The 15,214-nt window shown below is 36.1% G+C and overlaps 1 protein-coding gene across 6 annotated transcripts in view; it reads right to left on the reverse strand.

The window, feature by feature from the left end:
* LOC133519992 (uncharacterized) overlaps positions 1-15,214 on the reverse strand; it is a 270,730-nt gene that overhangs the window by 77,663 nt on the left and 177,853 nt on the right. For all 6 annotated transcript variants that reach the window (XM_061854217.1, XM_061854218.1, XM_061854219.1 and 3 more), the window contains exons 6-8: positions 6,159-6,323; positions 1,986-2,066; positions 89-274 (exon numbers count right to left, since the gene is read on the reverse strand). In XM_061854217.1, coding sequence (XP_061710201.1) covers positions 89-274; positions 1,986-2,066; positions 6,159-6,323 — 432 coding nt within the window. The remainder of the gene's footprint in view (positions 1-88; positions 275-1,985; positions 2,067-6,158; positions 6,324-15,214) is intronic.

Consider the following 15,214-nt stretch of genomic DNA (forward strand, 5'->3'; position numbering starts at 1 on the left):
AAATTTTATGCCATTTGTCGCTAAACGTGTATTGCTACTTAATATTATTGTTTATCGCAATAAAGTATTTCATTCATTCATTAATTACCGCAGCAACGTCGAGTGGCGGGTCATCAGGTTCAGGTGGGTACGGTGGCAAGAACTCGCGGCGGGGCGGGCGCGCCGGCGGCTGAGATGTCAGCAAAGCGCGCGCCAGGTGCGCGAGGTCCGCTGTACTCGACACTGCGCGAGCTTGCGCGCAGAGCGACTCGTATCGCCGAAGCTGCTGGTTCGACTGCGCAGAAAGTTAAGTTGTTTAAAATAGCCGTACATGTAACGTTTTTTGAAGAGTTCCTCCGTAGGTACGCTAACGAGTATGACCAAAAGTACTGTCGCGTGTGTTAATTTGGGATCCGTGTTTAGATCTGTTTATTTATTTAAACTTTATTCCACAATAAACATAAGTGCAAATAGCGGACTTGATGTCTTAAGGCATTCTCTACCAGTCAATAGTAAGGCAAACGCAAAACTGAAATTGTCGTGGGTGCAGTGAGAATAATACATCAAATTAAAGCCGTCATGTTACTTGGGTCAAACTTAAAACTGTGTTCACGTCTTTCCTGTAGACATACCCAAAAGTTAAGGGCTATAATGGCTAATTTTCTTTTTTAACCCTTATCCACATGAAAAGGTACTCCTTTTATTTGGATAAGTGTGATAAAATCATTACATGCCCACAAGCAGTTAACTATCGACGACAGGAGAAAGAACTGTACAGTTCAGATGAACACACAAATTTTCTCTCCTCAGAAGTATCTTTTTATGTGGATAAGGGTTAAAAAATTAAATTAACCGTTATATCCCTTAACTTTTGGGCAAGTCTACAGGAAAGACGTGAACACAGTTTTGAGTTTGACCCACTATGCTTATGACGTTACGCATTGGGAAGTCTATAAGCACTTTTGGTATTATCAACAGTGAAGTAAATGCATACTTGCATCTATGCCTACATACAGACATACTGAAATATCTAGGTCGGCTTAGTTTATATTTTCTGAAATCGAAAGCTTTCTGAAAGCGTGTTTTCGTTTCAAAGTACTATGTTTTCATTCAAAACATACGAACCTTTTTTTTGTTAGAAATAATAGGTACCTATCTGTTTATATCTGCTTCGGAACTAAGAGCTTTGGTTTCTGGGTTACATTTTTTTATAGTTTTAATTTAATTTAGTATTATATTTGTTTATATATTTTATGTTTATTTTCAATAAAAATACAGTTTAAATAAATAAATAAATATATTGGGGACAATCTTACACAGATAGCCTAGAGCTACTAGGCGATGACATACATCCTTGGTATAGATACAATACGAATAGATACATATTAGGTTTACTTGGACTGTTAATAGACTTTACTAAATAAATCAGTAACAATTTACATTTAGATATATTTATTTGATTTTATTGGTCAAATTTGTGGTGAAGGCCATGACAACATGCTGTATCATAATGTCCATTATATACAGAACAAACACGACATCTGTATGAATTACCTACAATAAACTAGCTATTGTTGCTCCGTCGTATTGATTTACATTTGGTCGTTCATTAGGTATTTTCACAATTACTTTTTCCTTAGTGTTATGCTCCCAAAATCATCAACGTTTGTTTGTTATTGCGATTCTCGTTAGTTGTGCAAAATACGAAAAAGTATTGAAGAACAGATACTTTCAAAATGTATCGGTAGTAACTATGAAGCAATATTCAATCAAAAGTTGTGAAAACCCGATGATTACTTAATAGCGGTAAACATGAAAACGGAAGGTTCGTTATTGCATTTTCTGCAATCCACGTTATAGGGCTTACCGCGAAACACGAAAATCGAAATTACGTTATCTACCTCTCTATCAAACTTGCTTATTCGAGCGACAGAGAGGCGATAACGAAATTTTGATTTCCGTGTTTCGCGGCAGGCTCTCGTATCTTGACAGGGCTTATATCTTACCTTATCCGTGATAATCCCCCCTTCATTACAAATGGCCTCGCTGACTGCCGTGGTCACGTCCGTCAATATTTCCTCCAGGTCCTGAAATATTAAATATATATTTAGAGTATTTAGACCACGGCTGTTACTGTTACATACATATTAACAAAAAAAAATGATTACGTACATATTAACAAAAGTAATATAATAAAAAAACGTAAGAATAGAATCCATAATTTCATATTCCCTTGACCATTAATTTAAATTTCCAAATTATTTACGAATTAAATATCTCTTTACAACTACTACTACTATATGGGCATATAAAACATTTCTCATTAATTAAAATGTTCAATGACAACCTTGTCATCATTTCCCCGAATCCTAGATTGTAATTAAGGGTTTTTACTCCGATAAGCTTAAAGTAAAGATAAAATTTAATTAAGTTTACATTGTAATGTAAATTAACATTAAATATTTCTAAAATGCCATTACTAAACCGTTATATAGTTACACACCCGTTTTCCGCATATATTTAATACTACTAAAATCTAGTTTTATTATGAATATGTATTGTAAGTGACATCTCCAGCATAACTCATCAGGCAGTTTAATTAAAACCAGACTTAGTACGGATGTCCGTTGAACAAGTCTCATGAATGGCAGGATTCCAATTTTAGGGTTGCCAACTAAATGCACCAATATATTGGAAACGAAATATAGGTTCAAATTAAATGAACATCCGAAACTATGAGTATTTACGTAAAAATCGAGCTGTAGCTTTTATTTACATTTCATATTCGTAGCAACGTCTGTGTAAATTGAGAACAAATTTCGGCACAATAGAGTTTTTAAACTGTGTTTAATCAGTGTTTCAATCAAAAAATCTGCTTTGCTTTTGTAAATAACATGACAATAAATTAAAACCAATACTCGAAACATTATTTACATAAATCTTTTATGCGGACTTAAAAACTTGGTTTTAAAGAAATTTCATCAAGACTCACACGGTGGTGGTTGGTTGATTGAAAGAGGATAAGATCACCGGTATATTTATGCAGCAACAGTTTTTAGCGGGCTTTAAGATCTAGTTGGCAATAAGAAATAGGCACCTAGCCGACCCAAAAAGCAAGCGTCCCGCGGGCTCCAGAGAGCCATTTGACTTATTTCGCTGGTTATATTTACCCAACTCCATTCTATTTTTGTTACCTAAGCGAATATATCTTTTCGAGTGTCACGGGAATTGCAGCCCTAATCGACCTCGTTTCGTTTGAGGCTTGGTTTCATTTCGGTCCGTAGACAGCCAACTACTAGGCGAAAACGTCGTATAAGCGATGGGCGATGATTGGTTATGTGCCTTTTTGGTTTATGATTGCAAGATAACCGTCCGTCTAGGCAAAGTTGGATGGGAACTACACAAAAGCCGGGAGTTTACCAACTTAGATTGAATACTCGTTCCTGAATTGCAGTAGAATGTTGTGACAGGTACGTCTCAATTGATTGATTAATGAACGGAAATCGAATTGCGACTGTGGAGTTTTACGACTATTCGAGTTTTGAAATTGCTGCTATTACTCCCTTGATTACACACCGATCAACCTCAATTGGATAGAAAATTGTTACTCGTAATATTTTCAATATCAACCTATAATAATTTAGGCAGAAACGTTTCTGGATTTAATTCAATGGTAGCAACGCATGATTTAATTACATTGCTAATACCGTCGTTCGTTCTTCCGTACGTCATCGTCTTCCGTTCTTCCGTCTTCCGTTCGTTGTTTCTTCACTTCGTTTATCCTTTGTTTGTAAGTATGAGCACTCGTATGATTCGGAATACTTTAATTATATGAATTGCATATTGCAGGGTGATAAGGGAAAGTATACCTGTAGTTGGGTGGTAATTCGCCTGTCCAATTTCTTGTTCCATTGTCTATTTGCGCTTCACAACTTGATTAATAAGAGAGTGAGATGCAATGCACAGTGTTACGCTTAGGCAAAACGTAGTGATATATCTTTGCATTGACCGGTCGTTGACTTGCTAGTTTCGTGTTCTCAGAAGTTACCAGACAAGTGAACCCGTATGTTTAATGTTCATACCACTTTTAATGAAATGAATATGTGTTTGTTTAAGTCTAATATATTCCCAACTAAAAGGAGCTTATGTAAGGTAAAGAGTTAGTAGTTTGGAGTAGGTACAACGTAGCAAGTTTGTTCTATTTGTAATCACCCTCTAGGGTATTTAGCTCTTCTGAGTCTGATGATTCTGAGTGAACCTTAATGTTTAATAAAATCTGTCTTTTAACGGAAATTTATTTGTGTGTCTGAAATTTATATGGTTAATTCTTTTTGAAAAAAAAAATAAAAAAAATTACTCTTTTTACCGCTTAGAATTTTTAATCGAGCGTGCTCGTTTTGCCGCCGGTATTTATGGATTTAAGCATTATTCCGCAAAACATATTGAACGAGACATTTTCTACTAAACAATCAGGTTGCAAAGTAGGCAAGATTGTAGACTGATCATTTAACAATCAAACTGAAAGCAAAATAAAAAATCAGTAGGTACAGAGATTAGCACAAAATAAATATTTAAGCTTAATTCAATTTTTTAAATATGACTTCTCAAGGTAAAATAAATTTGCCGTATAGATGGCCAATATATTTCCGTCTTTTCTGATATGTATTATTTCCAGGTGGCAAGAAATATAATTATATATTTAGGCGGTATATAGGTACTCATAGTCACGTTCAAGTCATACTTTAGGTTTCGAAGCATTGGATTTCAAAGATGTTTTTACGGGTTTTTCAATACAATTAACACAAAAAACTTTTTTCTTTAAGCGTGAAACACAAACAAGAATCTATTTTAGCTACGGAACCTTACAAGTTGAAGCATAAAAACCCAAAGGTAAATATAATATTACGCTACAATTTAATAAAAGCCAGTAAAAGCCTTGATGGTATAAAAGCCGTTAATTTGACAGGTTGATATTAAAAAGCCACTTTACTTATCGAAGAGAATTCCCACCACTTTGTGATTGATATTATTATTTTCCCCCTCACTCGACCGATACAAACCTGTGAAATAAATAAACTTGACGTTTCCATTTGCTAAATTATAATTTGTTCGATCATTTAGGATAAAATGTTTTTTTTTTTTTTTTTTTTATATAGAATATAATTTCGTAACGTTCTTCTTCCTCGCATTGTTTCGACATTTTTGCCACGGCTCATGAGAGTCTGGCGTTCTCTTGGTAACTAATCCCAAGAATTGGCGTAGGCTCTAGTTTATACGAAAGCGACTGCGGGCTGACCTCCCAACCTAGAGGATAAACTAGGCCTTATCGGGATTAGTCCGGTTTCCTCATGATGTTTCTCTTCACCGAAAAGCGACTTGTAAATATTAAATGATATTTCGTACATCAAGTTCCGAAAAACTCATTGGTACGAAGACGGGGTTTGAAACTTTGAACCCGCGAGCTCGGATTGAAACTTGCACGCTCTTACCGGTAGGCCACCAGCGCTCATAATATAATTTCTTAACGTTATTTTTTTATAGATGTATATATGTATTATGGATATACTTTATTGATACAACGAAATACAACTGGTAAACATAATAGAAATAAACATACAAAACAAAACAAACATATTAAAAAATGAACATATACTGTAATGGTAGCTTTATAATTCAACGAAGACCTAACGCCAATTCGAACTTACATTTTGATGTCAAAATTATATCTATATGATGTCATTGACCCGTGCGTCTCGCTTCCGCCAACTCATGTACGAACAAGTGCGAGCGAAATGCAGAATTTTATGCAGCGTACCTATATGCAGTGACGGATGGCGGACTTTGATCTTGAAGAATGGCCAGGTCAAGAGCACCCTAAACCGTCCAGCGTGTATAAAGAATGTTATGAAAGTGAAGGAAGCGAAAGAGGTATGTCAGGATCGTAGCAAGTGGAAATCTGTGGTCTCTGTCTAGCCGTCCGGGAAATAAGCGTGATTATCCGCCTTATTCATATACGTCTACTAAAGTTGACAAGCCGCTAATAATCGTTTGTCCCTTTCCGACGTATTGGTATGATGGAAATGGACAAACGATTATTAGCGGCTTGTCAATTTTAGTAGACGATCATGAATAAGGGGGTATATGTATGTATGAATATAAACACTATTGATAGCTCTTACCTGTAATATAGTAGGTAGAGTGTATTTGTGGTACTGGTCCAGCATGGCGTTGGTGGCTGTCAGCTGCTGGACGTAGGTGTTGTGGGAGTCGTAGTAAGCGGCCAACGCGCTTGGACTCGGGCTGTTGCAGTAGTGCACGAACGCCGCGCGGTAGTCCTGCCGGCTCTGTGGAGAATTGATGGCTATATATAGTTCGTGTCATCTACGATGACGCGCAGATTTGTCAAATATAACCTTTAATAACATGGTATTACGAGTCAAGGCATGCGTTGTCGTGAATGACACGATCTATGTAATGTGTAAATTCAATACGGGCAAACCTTTAAACGGTGGTTACCAGGGGATCTAAGAGGTATGTTGAGATAACGTTTGCTTAGAAATACAATGAAAATATTAACCATACAAAATAATACGTCCCGCAATGTAAAGCAACACACAAGTTAGATACGAGCTTTTTATAGTAACTGTCAACGCTTGTTAAGCTTGTATCTCGTTATGTCACGTTATGTTATGTCTCGTAATGTTTACATTCGATTGCTGCTTGGTAAATTTTATAAAATTAATTACGGGTCGTAATTAAGTGTAACTTAAAAAAGCTTCTTAATTCATGATTACACGGTTAAAATTCCACTTCTGGTTTCTTTTATTGTCCGTATTGGATTTACACACTGTATATATAAAGTTAGATTAAATCGAAAGTGTTTTTAATGTATATATAATATAATACAATCGTAATAGAATTAATGGAATGAAAAACATATATAGTTACTTTCAATATAAATTTAGATTTATTTCCTGATAAAAAATACATTACAAATTTGCACCATTATAAAAATAAAAAATTTCACCACACCAAATGGTAAAAGCCCTCTTGATTGTTCAAAAACTAATGAAAAAGTTGTATTGTATCCTAATGTCGGGCAAAGTAATTAAATGAAAATTTTGCGTTGTTTCCTTATGTTTGCTGGTAGAATTGACTTTTAAAATGATGATTTTGAATGGTAATTTACTTATTAGGTACGTTCATTTGGATTTAATTAGATTTGATTTTTTTGGTATTTTATTTTTCCTCGCGTTGGAATGGTAAAAAATTTTGTCGAAGGCAAATTTTGTATAAATACTTTTTTTTGCCTTGAAACCCTTGCAACGCTCCAGATTCCACTTCTCGAACGACCAGCGTAGCGAGAGATCAATTTTGTAATATTTCGCTTGCTCGAGTATCAATATTAGCACGAGTGGTTAAACAACAACTTTGCCCCCTTGTAAAACAAATAAATATTCATCATCCAAACATTACATCATTTGAAAATAAACATACACATACGGAGTGTTATAATTATAATACACTGGCGACTATTTGTCCCCCTCACGTTCGCAACATAGTATTTGGCAAAACAAACGAGGCGTGCCCGTCCACTCAACTTTAATGTTTCCATGTGTTCAAGAGCAGTAAAATGACGTTCACGCGAAATTTAAATGACTATTTTCGCCAGGATTATGGTTAATTTGAATTAATAGTCCGAGACATATAAAATCGTTTATTGGTCACAGCCGTTCAGTTACAGTGTATTAACGCCCCTATGAAAATCTTATTTGTTTGTGAGCTGTCGGTTCCGTTTTGCTGTCGTAATAGTTTTGTTACATGTTCAGTACCCCTAGTGTAAATATTTTCGACAGCGAAACGTGACGTACGCGTTTGCGTTAAGTGTCATTTTGTATGAGATTTTTGACTTTCCAAAACGTCCCGCTTGGCGCGCTGTTCAAAAACCCATACAAAATGAGACTTAACGCAAACGCGTACGTCACGTTTCGCTGTCGACTAAATTTACACTAGGGGTACTGTTTCAAAATATTGTGTGATATTATAATACAAACTATAATTCATCGTTAGCTAAGTGCGTTAGCAAATAGCAAAGTTTTTTATAAAAGGCATAAGAAAATTCTAACCCCCTTATTCATAAACGTCTACTGAAGTTACGATGCCGCTAATAATCGTTTGTCCCTTTCCGACGTATTGGTATGGTGGAAAGGGACAAACGATTATAAGCGGCATCGTTTTTTTTTACATACTTGTGTAAGTTTTTTAGTACGTGTTTTAGTTCTTACATTCAACTTTGGACGTCATTTGTGTCAGTCCAAAACAAAAGGGACCTTATGGCGGTATTTTTAGGTGGGTTGACTGTTGTATTAATAGTTAGGTATAAGTTTCTAGATTTATATCCCTTAGATAGATAACTCAATTTCCGCCAAGGTCCCTTTTGTTTAGGACTGACACACATATGTACACTTGCAGTTGCCTGTACCTCCCGGATATGATTATATAGGTAAATATATTTCGTACATAAATTCCGAAAACTCATTGGTACGAGCCTGGGTTTGAACCCGCGACCTTCGGATTGAATGTCGCACGCTCTTACCGCTAGGCCACCAGCGCTCTTCGCCGTAGATGCTTGTAATTTAGTTTAAAGTACGTACGATAAAAGTTCTTAAATAAATCAATTAATAAAGAAAAACGTACATTGTTTAATGAAACCATTAAGTATGCACAACTAAATTAAGTATAAATATTTAGTGAGAACATTACATATGCAGTGTCGTAGAACAAAAAGTTTATTTAAAGTTTCAGCGACCGACCTGTAAAAGCGTCAACCGCCTACCGCGAAACACAAAAATCGAAATTTCATAATCTGCCTCTCTATCACTCTTGCATATTCGAGCGATGGAGAGGCAGGTAAAGAAATTTCGATTTTCGTATTTCCCGGTAGGCCCTCAGTTCACTATTCTGGTTTATAGCGTGTTCACAGTTTAACGTGGCAATAAAAACTGCCGACTAGTGAATTGACGACAGTAGTTGGATTTGTTTGTAAACTTTTGGGTTGCAGTTAGTTAAAGTTTATTAGCTAGAGACGTGACAAAAGTGATATGGAGTAAATTTCGAAATATTACTCGTTGGATATTTGATATAATTATATTGAGAGTTAGAGTTGGTTAAAGGCGCCTAGCCTTTCAAAGATAGCATTCACTAGAGAATTTAGGACGGGTACCGCTGGGCCGTTAGCCGCGTAAGCTGAAGACGCGAGTTCGATTCCCGCCTCGGCCACCTGGACTTGGTCACATTTTCTTTAGTGTATGATAATGGTACGAGTATGATACCTATTTCAGTTTATGATTATATTGATTGTTTTTAAATAAATAAAGCTTTTAATATTGATCAACTTTTTTTGTTGGATATAAGGTACAAAAACATGTCAGAAACAATAAATAAAAACTTAAAATTACAATTAATCTAAATACAGACTATACAAAAATAAAACTACACTAAACTAAACTAAATCTAAAAAAGGTCCCTGCGGCAAGGTCCCGATGATGCTGGCTGCGTTACCCCGCTGAACTGCCAGACTGATGCGTTGAGCGAGGTAACTGCCAGCTCTCCGGTCCCCAGTTGCGTCCCTGATTCTCTTTGAAAGGTCTCTAAGGAGACTCAGAGCGCCAGGACCCCACGGACCCAGGGTCTCGACGCCGAACGGAACAAAACTGTATTCGGCACCGAGACCGCGGTATTTCCCCACCTTTGCGTTTTCAGCCGCCTCCGCAGCAGCTGCCGCCCTTACCGAGGTTCCGTGGAGATGTGACGGGGCTAGCGTGTCCACGCATGTTGCATCCCACACCAGCACCCGCCCCATACTCCACGGAATCAAGGACATCCCGTCAGGTCTCTTGCCGTCACTTCTCAATATGCCGGTCGGCTCCAATAGAGCAGGCACATTGACCGATGCAAGAGACCGACGGATGATGTCGTTAAGGGCGGCATGTCTGGAAAAGCGGCCCGCGCTCCTCTGGCAGGAGAGACCGTGATGACCTAAGTGGTCAACGTCCGCACCGCAGGGGCAACGATGAGGGGCACACACCGGAATACCTAAACGGAGGCAAATCGAGAGCCGGAGCGTGTTGGGCTCTAAAAAAGTTCCAATTTTAGGGGATGGATGCGCGCGGAGCCAGTGCCCTGCTTCTCTAGTGCCCGCTGCCAAGAGTCGAGCTCTTTCCGCAGCGCTGCACTGGTCGAGAAGGGTAATTTGCACAATGGATCATCCCAATTTCTTTGTGACTCTGGATGTTCAGGGATGTCTTGATATACAGAAAACAAGGAAGTATTTTGGAGTACTGTCGATTGGGTATTCCTCATGGCTACCATTGTAGTATGAAAACTGCTGCTAGGCTTCTTAAATAAAGCTATACTTATTTTGATACCGATTTTTTTTGTAAATATGCCTAAAACGTAATTATTTCTCGTTTGCTAGGGACAAATATCGTATCAGTAGTCAGGGCAGCTAATTAATTACTATATGTATAAATACAACTACTTTATACCAAGTAGATAATTGAATAAATAAACCTATAAAGTTACACAATAACCATTTTACTGGGTGAGGCCATTAAAAATACATTTGATACTTCAAAATAAGCATGCGTGCCAACAAAAATTAAAAGGTAATAGCAACCAACCATGAAAGGAAAATAAGGAAACTTCGGCACTTAAACAACTACCCAAATCATAATCAGTTAACTAATATGTTTTAAAATAATTATATTGCTGAATAATGTGAAACAATACTATAGTCACGTCTAAAAATCTTAATACGGACAAAGTGCGAGAAATATGTATACACTAACTTAATATAGGGACAATAAGATCGTTTCTACATATTTCTGGCACTTTGTCCGTATTTATATTTTTAGACGTGACTGTACCATATGCTTAACCATTAAATAAATAGGTACAGTCACCTGCAATAATATGTTCTGATGACACGATCTATTTGGAGAGCCATAAAAGCATCTCATATATTTTTGCGGCCTTCGAGTAGAGTAAAATATTATTTTACGTGACGTACAGTCAGGTATAAAATATCGATACATATAAAGGGAAAAAATATCTATACGCTACCTTAATGTCTATTTTGTAGTCATTTTATAATTGTGTTAATAGTTAGTATTTTCCTCGCGTTGAAATGGTGAAAATTTTTGTCGGAGGAAAAGTTTGTTTAACCCTCATGCCTTGAAACCCTCGCAACGCTCCAGATTCCACTTCTCGAACCACAAGCGTAGTGAAAGATCAATTTTGGTTTCTTTCGCTTGCTCGAGTATCAATATTAGAACGAGCGGTTAAACAACAAATTTGCCCCGTTGTTTTTTTGTACGATACAGGAGGCTAACGAAGCAGACGAATCGCCTGATGGTAAGCGATTACAGTCGCCCATGGACACCCGCGACACCAGAGGGGTTGTATGTGCGTTGCCGGAATTTAAAACGGGACTGCGCTCTTTTCTCTCCACTAGTCTTATAAATATTCTGCGCCGCATCTATTTAACCAATTGATGATATTATTCATGTATGCTAGGTAAAAATACATGACAACAATTGTATCCCATATAGACAGTATTTTTAAAACTTAGGCGAATTGCGAATCGCATCCAGCAGCGGTATCATAGTCGCATTTTTTTATCACTTGCTTCACTTTCGCACTTACATACTTGTTAGAACGTGACAGGCATGGTGACAAATGATAAAGAGCCGAATATTATTAGCCCTGCAGTACGGATGTCGTTAATGTGATAATTTATCACGCTGTCTTGTAGACAATATCACTTCTCGTCTTGTAGATAAAACGGTGTCGGTCACTTTCTATCCCGCGGTGTTAAAGATAAAGATATTTTATTATTCCAGTAGGCATATTACAATGCGCTTATGAACGTCAAATAAAGCTACACCGGCTCTAACCTCTGACTCGAGAAGATTTAAATCCCCCCTCAATTGGAGGAGGGTATCCCAACATGGATCGTCAAGAAACTCGGCGGGACACATCTGTTCAAAACATTACATCTTATAATTAACACGCATTAAATAAGAGACAATATAATTTAGATTACTATAGAAATCATGCGATTACATACAGTAGCTACTTTTTTTTGCTTTAAATGTACGAGTAGTACAATTGTGGTGTTACAATGGTTGAGTGGGCGAACATTCAGACTTTAATAAGTCATGTCAATTATTTCCTTAATATCTAAATTTTCGTATAAGTATCGCCATACAGCGGGGAAATACGGCCAGCCTTCTAGGCCCCTTGCCCATTGACGGCGATTTGGGACAATTTTTTTATCTTTAGTTTAAGTTGTTAGTAAGTTTTACTATGTATGTTTATTTCTTTGTTTTTGGATATTAAAAGTACCATTCAATGGTTATATAACTTATAATTACTATTTACATATTTAGCTTAATTTTTAACGATAATTACATGAACAAGAAAGAAAAAAAAACATTTTAAAAACTGAATTCAAAATTCTTTATTTTCTTTTTTATCGAATTCTTACAAAGGAAAAAAAAAATTAATAAAGAAATGAGAATATACATTATATAAATCTGACTGATTGCTATACCTACATAAAATAAAGGATGACAGTTATTTTATCATGTAGATAAAGCCATCCATAATACGCCCGCAGGATAACCGCCTTACCGTCTAGTCTAAAATCTATATTAAAAAGTTATTATTCAATAATTGTCATAATTGTAATTGTAAACTACTATCAAAATGTAAATATAGTAAAACATTCAATTACATTCTGATGCGATATGGTAGCACAACTTGTGTACTGATACTACAAGTACATCCTTCGTTGGTAACAGGTTTCCATTTGTTTGAAAATCTCGTGCATGCGGAATAGAATTCAGTGGAAAATGGAGCGCCAGACTGAGCACCAAAGCTAAGGACGACCTCTCACAGATACCGCACTATGACGTGTTTACGAAGATTTGCGATCAACACACTGTTGATCTGTTATCTAATATAGTCCGCCTCTAAGTGAGGAGGTGTAATTATGAACGTCATATTTTCATAGCACAGCCATGCAAAAGTGAGCTTGGTCTTGATATGATGACAATGCCACACTTTATCATTGCAAATACCATGCAAAGTGACTTTGGTCCGACTACAGATGTACGAGTAGTGCATCATAGTTTGCTATAGTATTTTCTCGGAAAAGTTCGTGTTTGTCATGTACTTCAGTCAACCTTAGTATATACGGTGGCCTAAACTACGTTGACGACAAATTAAATTGACCATTGAATATATATATATACTATAACACACAAGTGTTTTTATGTATCAAACTTTTTAATTACACGGTGTCCTAAAATACGTTGACAAAAATTACTTACACGTATTTTACAAAATGTCATTAAATATTCTCAAAAAAATATTGTTTGGCTACACAAACGCTAAGGTTTGTTGAAATTATCAATAGTATGCACATAAAAAAAGCTTAATTTAATAATAAATGTTATAACTTATTTTTGGGCCAACTGTATTATCTGGTTGTATCTAGCCTACGCTACGTGTTCCACCCGGCGTGAACACGTACCTAATTCGGTATCACACTTTAGATAAAATGCGATAAAGCACGGTATCGCGATAATATGTCGTTGGCTGTCATAAGATACGTCAACATAAAGGTCAGAGTTGATTGATTTACGCAAACTGTAGTGTGACCAAAGGTTTTTTAATTATTTATGAATTAATTGAAATAATAATAATAATAATACAATTCTTTTAAATCTAACATACTAGGTATACCTGTGGACTTAGCTAAGATGACATACATCTATTAACTCCAAACAAAAAGAAGCAATTTATCGAGACGACAGATGCTACGAAAAGTCACGTGACTATTCCATATTCTTTAAGTTTTGATTGGCGTTTTTATCAAAGATTGCCATCTTGGCTAGGTACCGTCTCGTCCGCATTAAAATGTATGCATAACTTAATCTTCTTTTTATTAGAAGTATAAGTGCATCATTTAGAGTCGTTTAGAGTTCCGTAGCCAACTAGGAACCCTTATAATTTCGCCATGTCCGTCCGCGGCTTTGCTCCGTGATCTCTAATGCTAGAAAGCTGCAAATTAGCACGAATTACATAAATCATGCATGGCGACAGAACGGTATAATAAAAACTACAAATAATTTTTGGGTACTAACTCCCATAGAAAATGTTTTATTATTATTTTTGTTCGCTCTTACGCAATGGTGTACCGGTTCAGCCGTTTTTTGAGTATTGCAAAAAGTCTTCTTAGTAAAAATACGTAGGGAAACATCGCTGCGAAGGTATTATACCTACTCCCTTATGCTTACTGTAATGTCATAATCTTATCTAATACCTTTAAACGAGGAATTATTGTATATATATTTATATATTTCGGGATCTCGGAAACGGCTCTAACTATTTCGATGAAATTTGCTATATGGGGGTTCCGTTTTCGTTGGCGAAAAATCGATCTTATCTCTAGGAAAACGCGCATTTTCTATGGAAATTACTTTCAGGAATAAATTAATACCATTCATTCATTCATTCATTTTTGAGTTTGTAAAGGTTTTTTTTTATTTACTTTATTGGGGAAAAAACAGATACAGGCTAAAAATATTTACAGGTATGATTTAAAAATGGTAGATATAGCCTACATCCTAAGACAATTCCCATTATGAAGTCTGAAAGTAGTTTTAGGACAGCATTGTGATCGGAACTAAATAAACAGACTTATACTATACTTACACTCATACTTCATAATAACGACATTTATCATTTCCAAATTGGTTTGTTTTCCGAGCAAAGCCTGGTCTCCCAGATATTATTAATTAGCCCGTTTAGGTCTACGGAACCCTACACTGAACATGGCCCGAAATGCACTTGTCCGATTTTTTATAATTATTTACTAGTTTTAAACATTTAATCGTTACACGATAGTTTAATGATTTTTACTATTTTATTTATTTAATGTTTTATAGTTTTAAGATTTGGTATATACCCGAGTGCCTATGCTTCCACGTGTATCTGATATACGGTTTATATTTTAATTTAAGATTAAAATAAAGAAATAAAATAGCGCTATAGGGTAGGTACCTACTGTCATATAAAAAAGTGAACTTGAATAGTGAATATGTTAGTAAAGCTTTTCATAAATCAGATTTTTCGTATTAAAAAGTGGCGCATTAGTTATATGTCA

Source organism: Cydia pomonella, chromosome 7 (genome assembly GCF_033807575.1).
Source record: "Cydia pomonella isolate Wapato2018A chromosome 7, ilCydPomo1, whole genome shotgun sequence".
Lineage (NCBI taxonomy): Eukaryota > Metazoa > Arthropoda > Insecta > Lepidoptera > Tortricidae > Cydia > Cydia pomonella.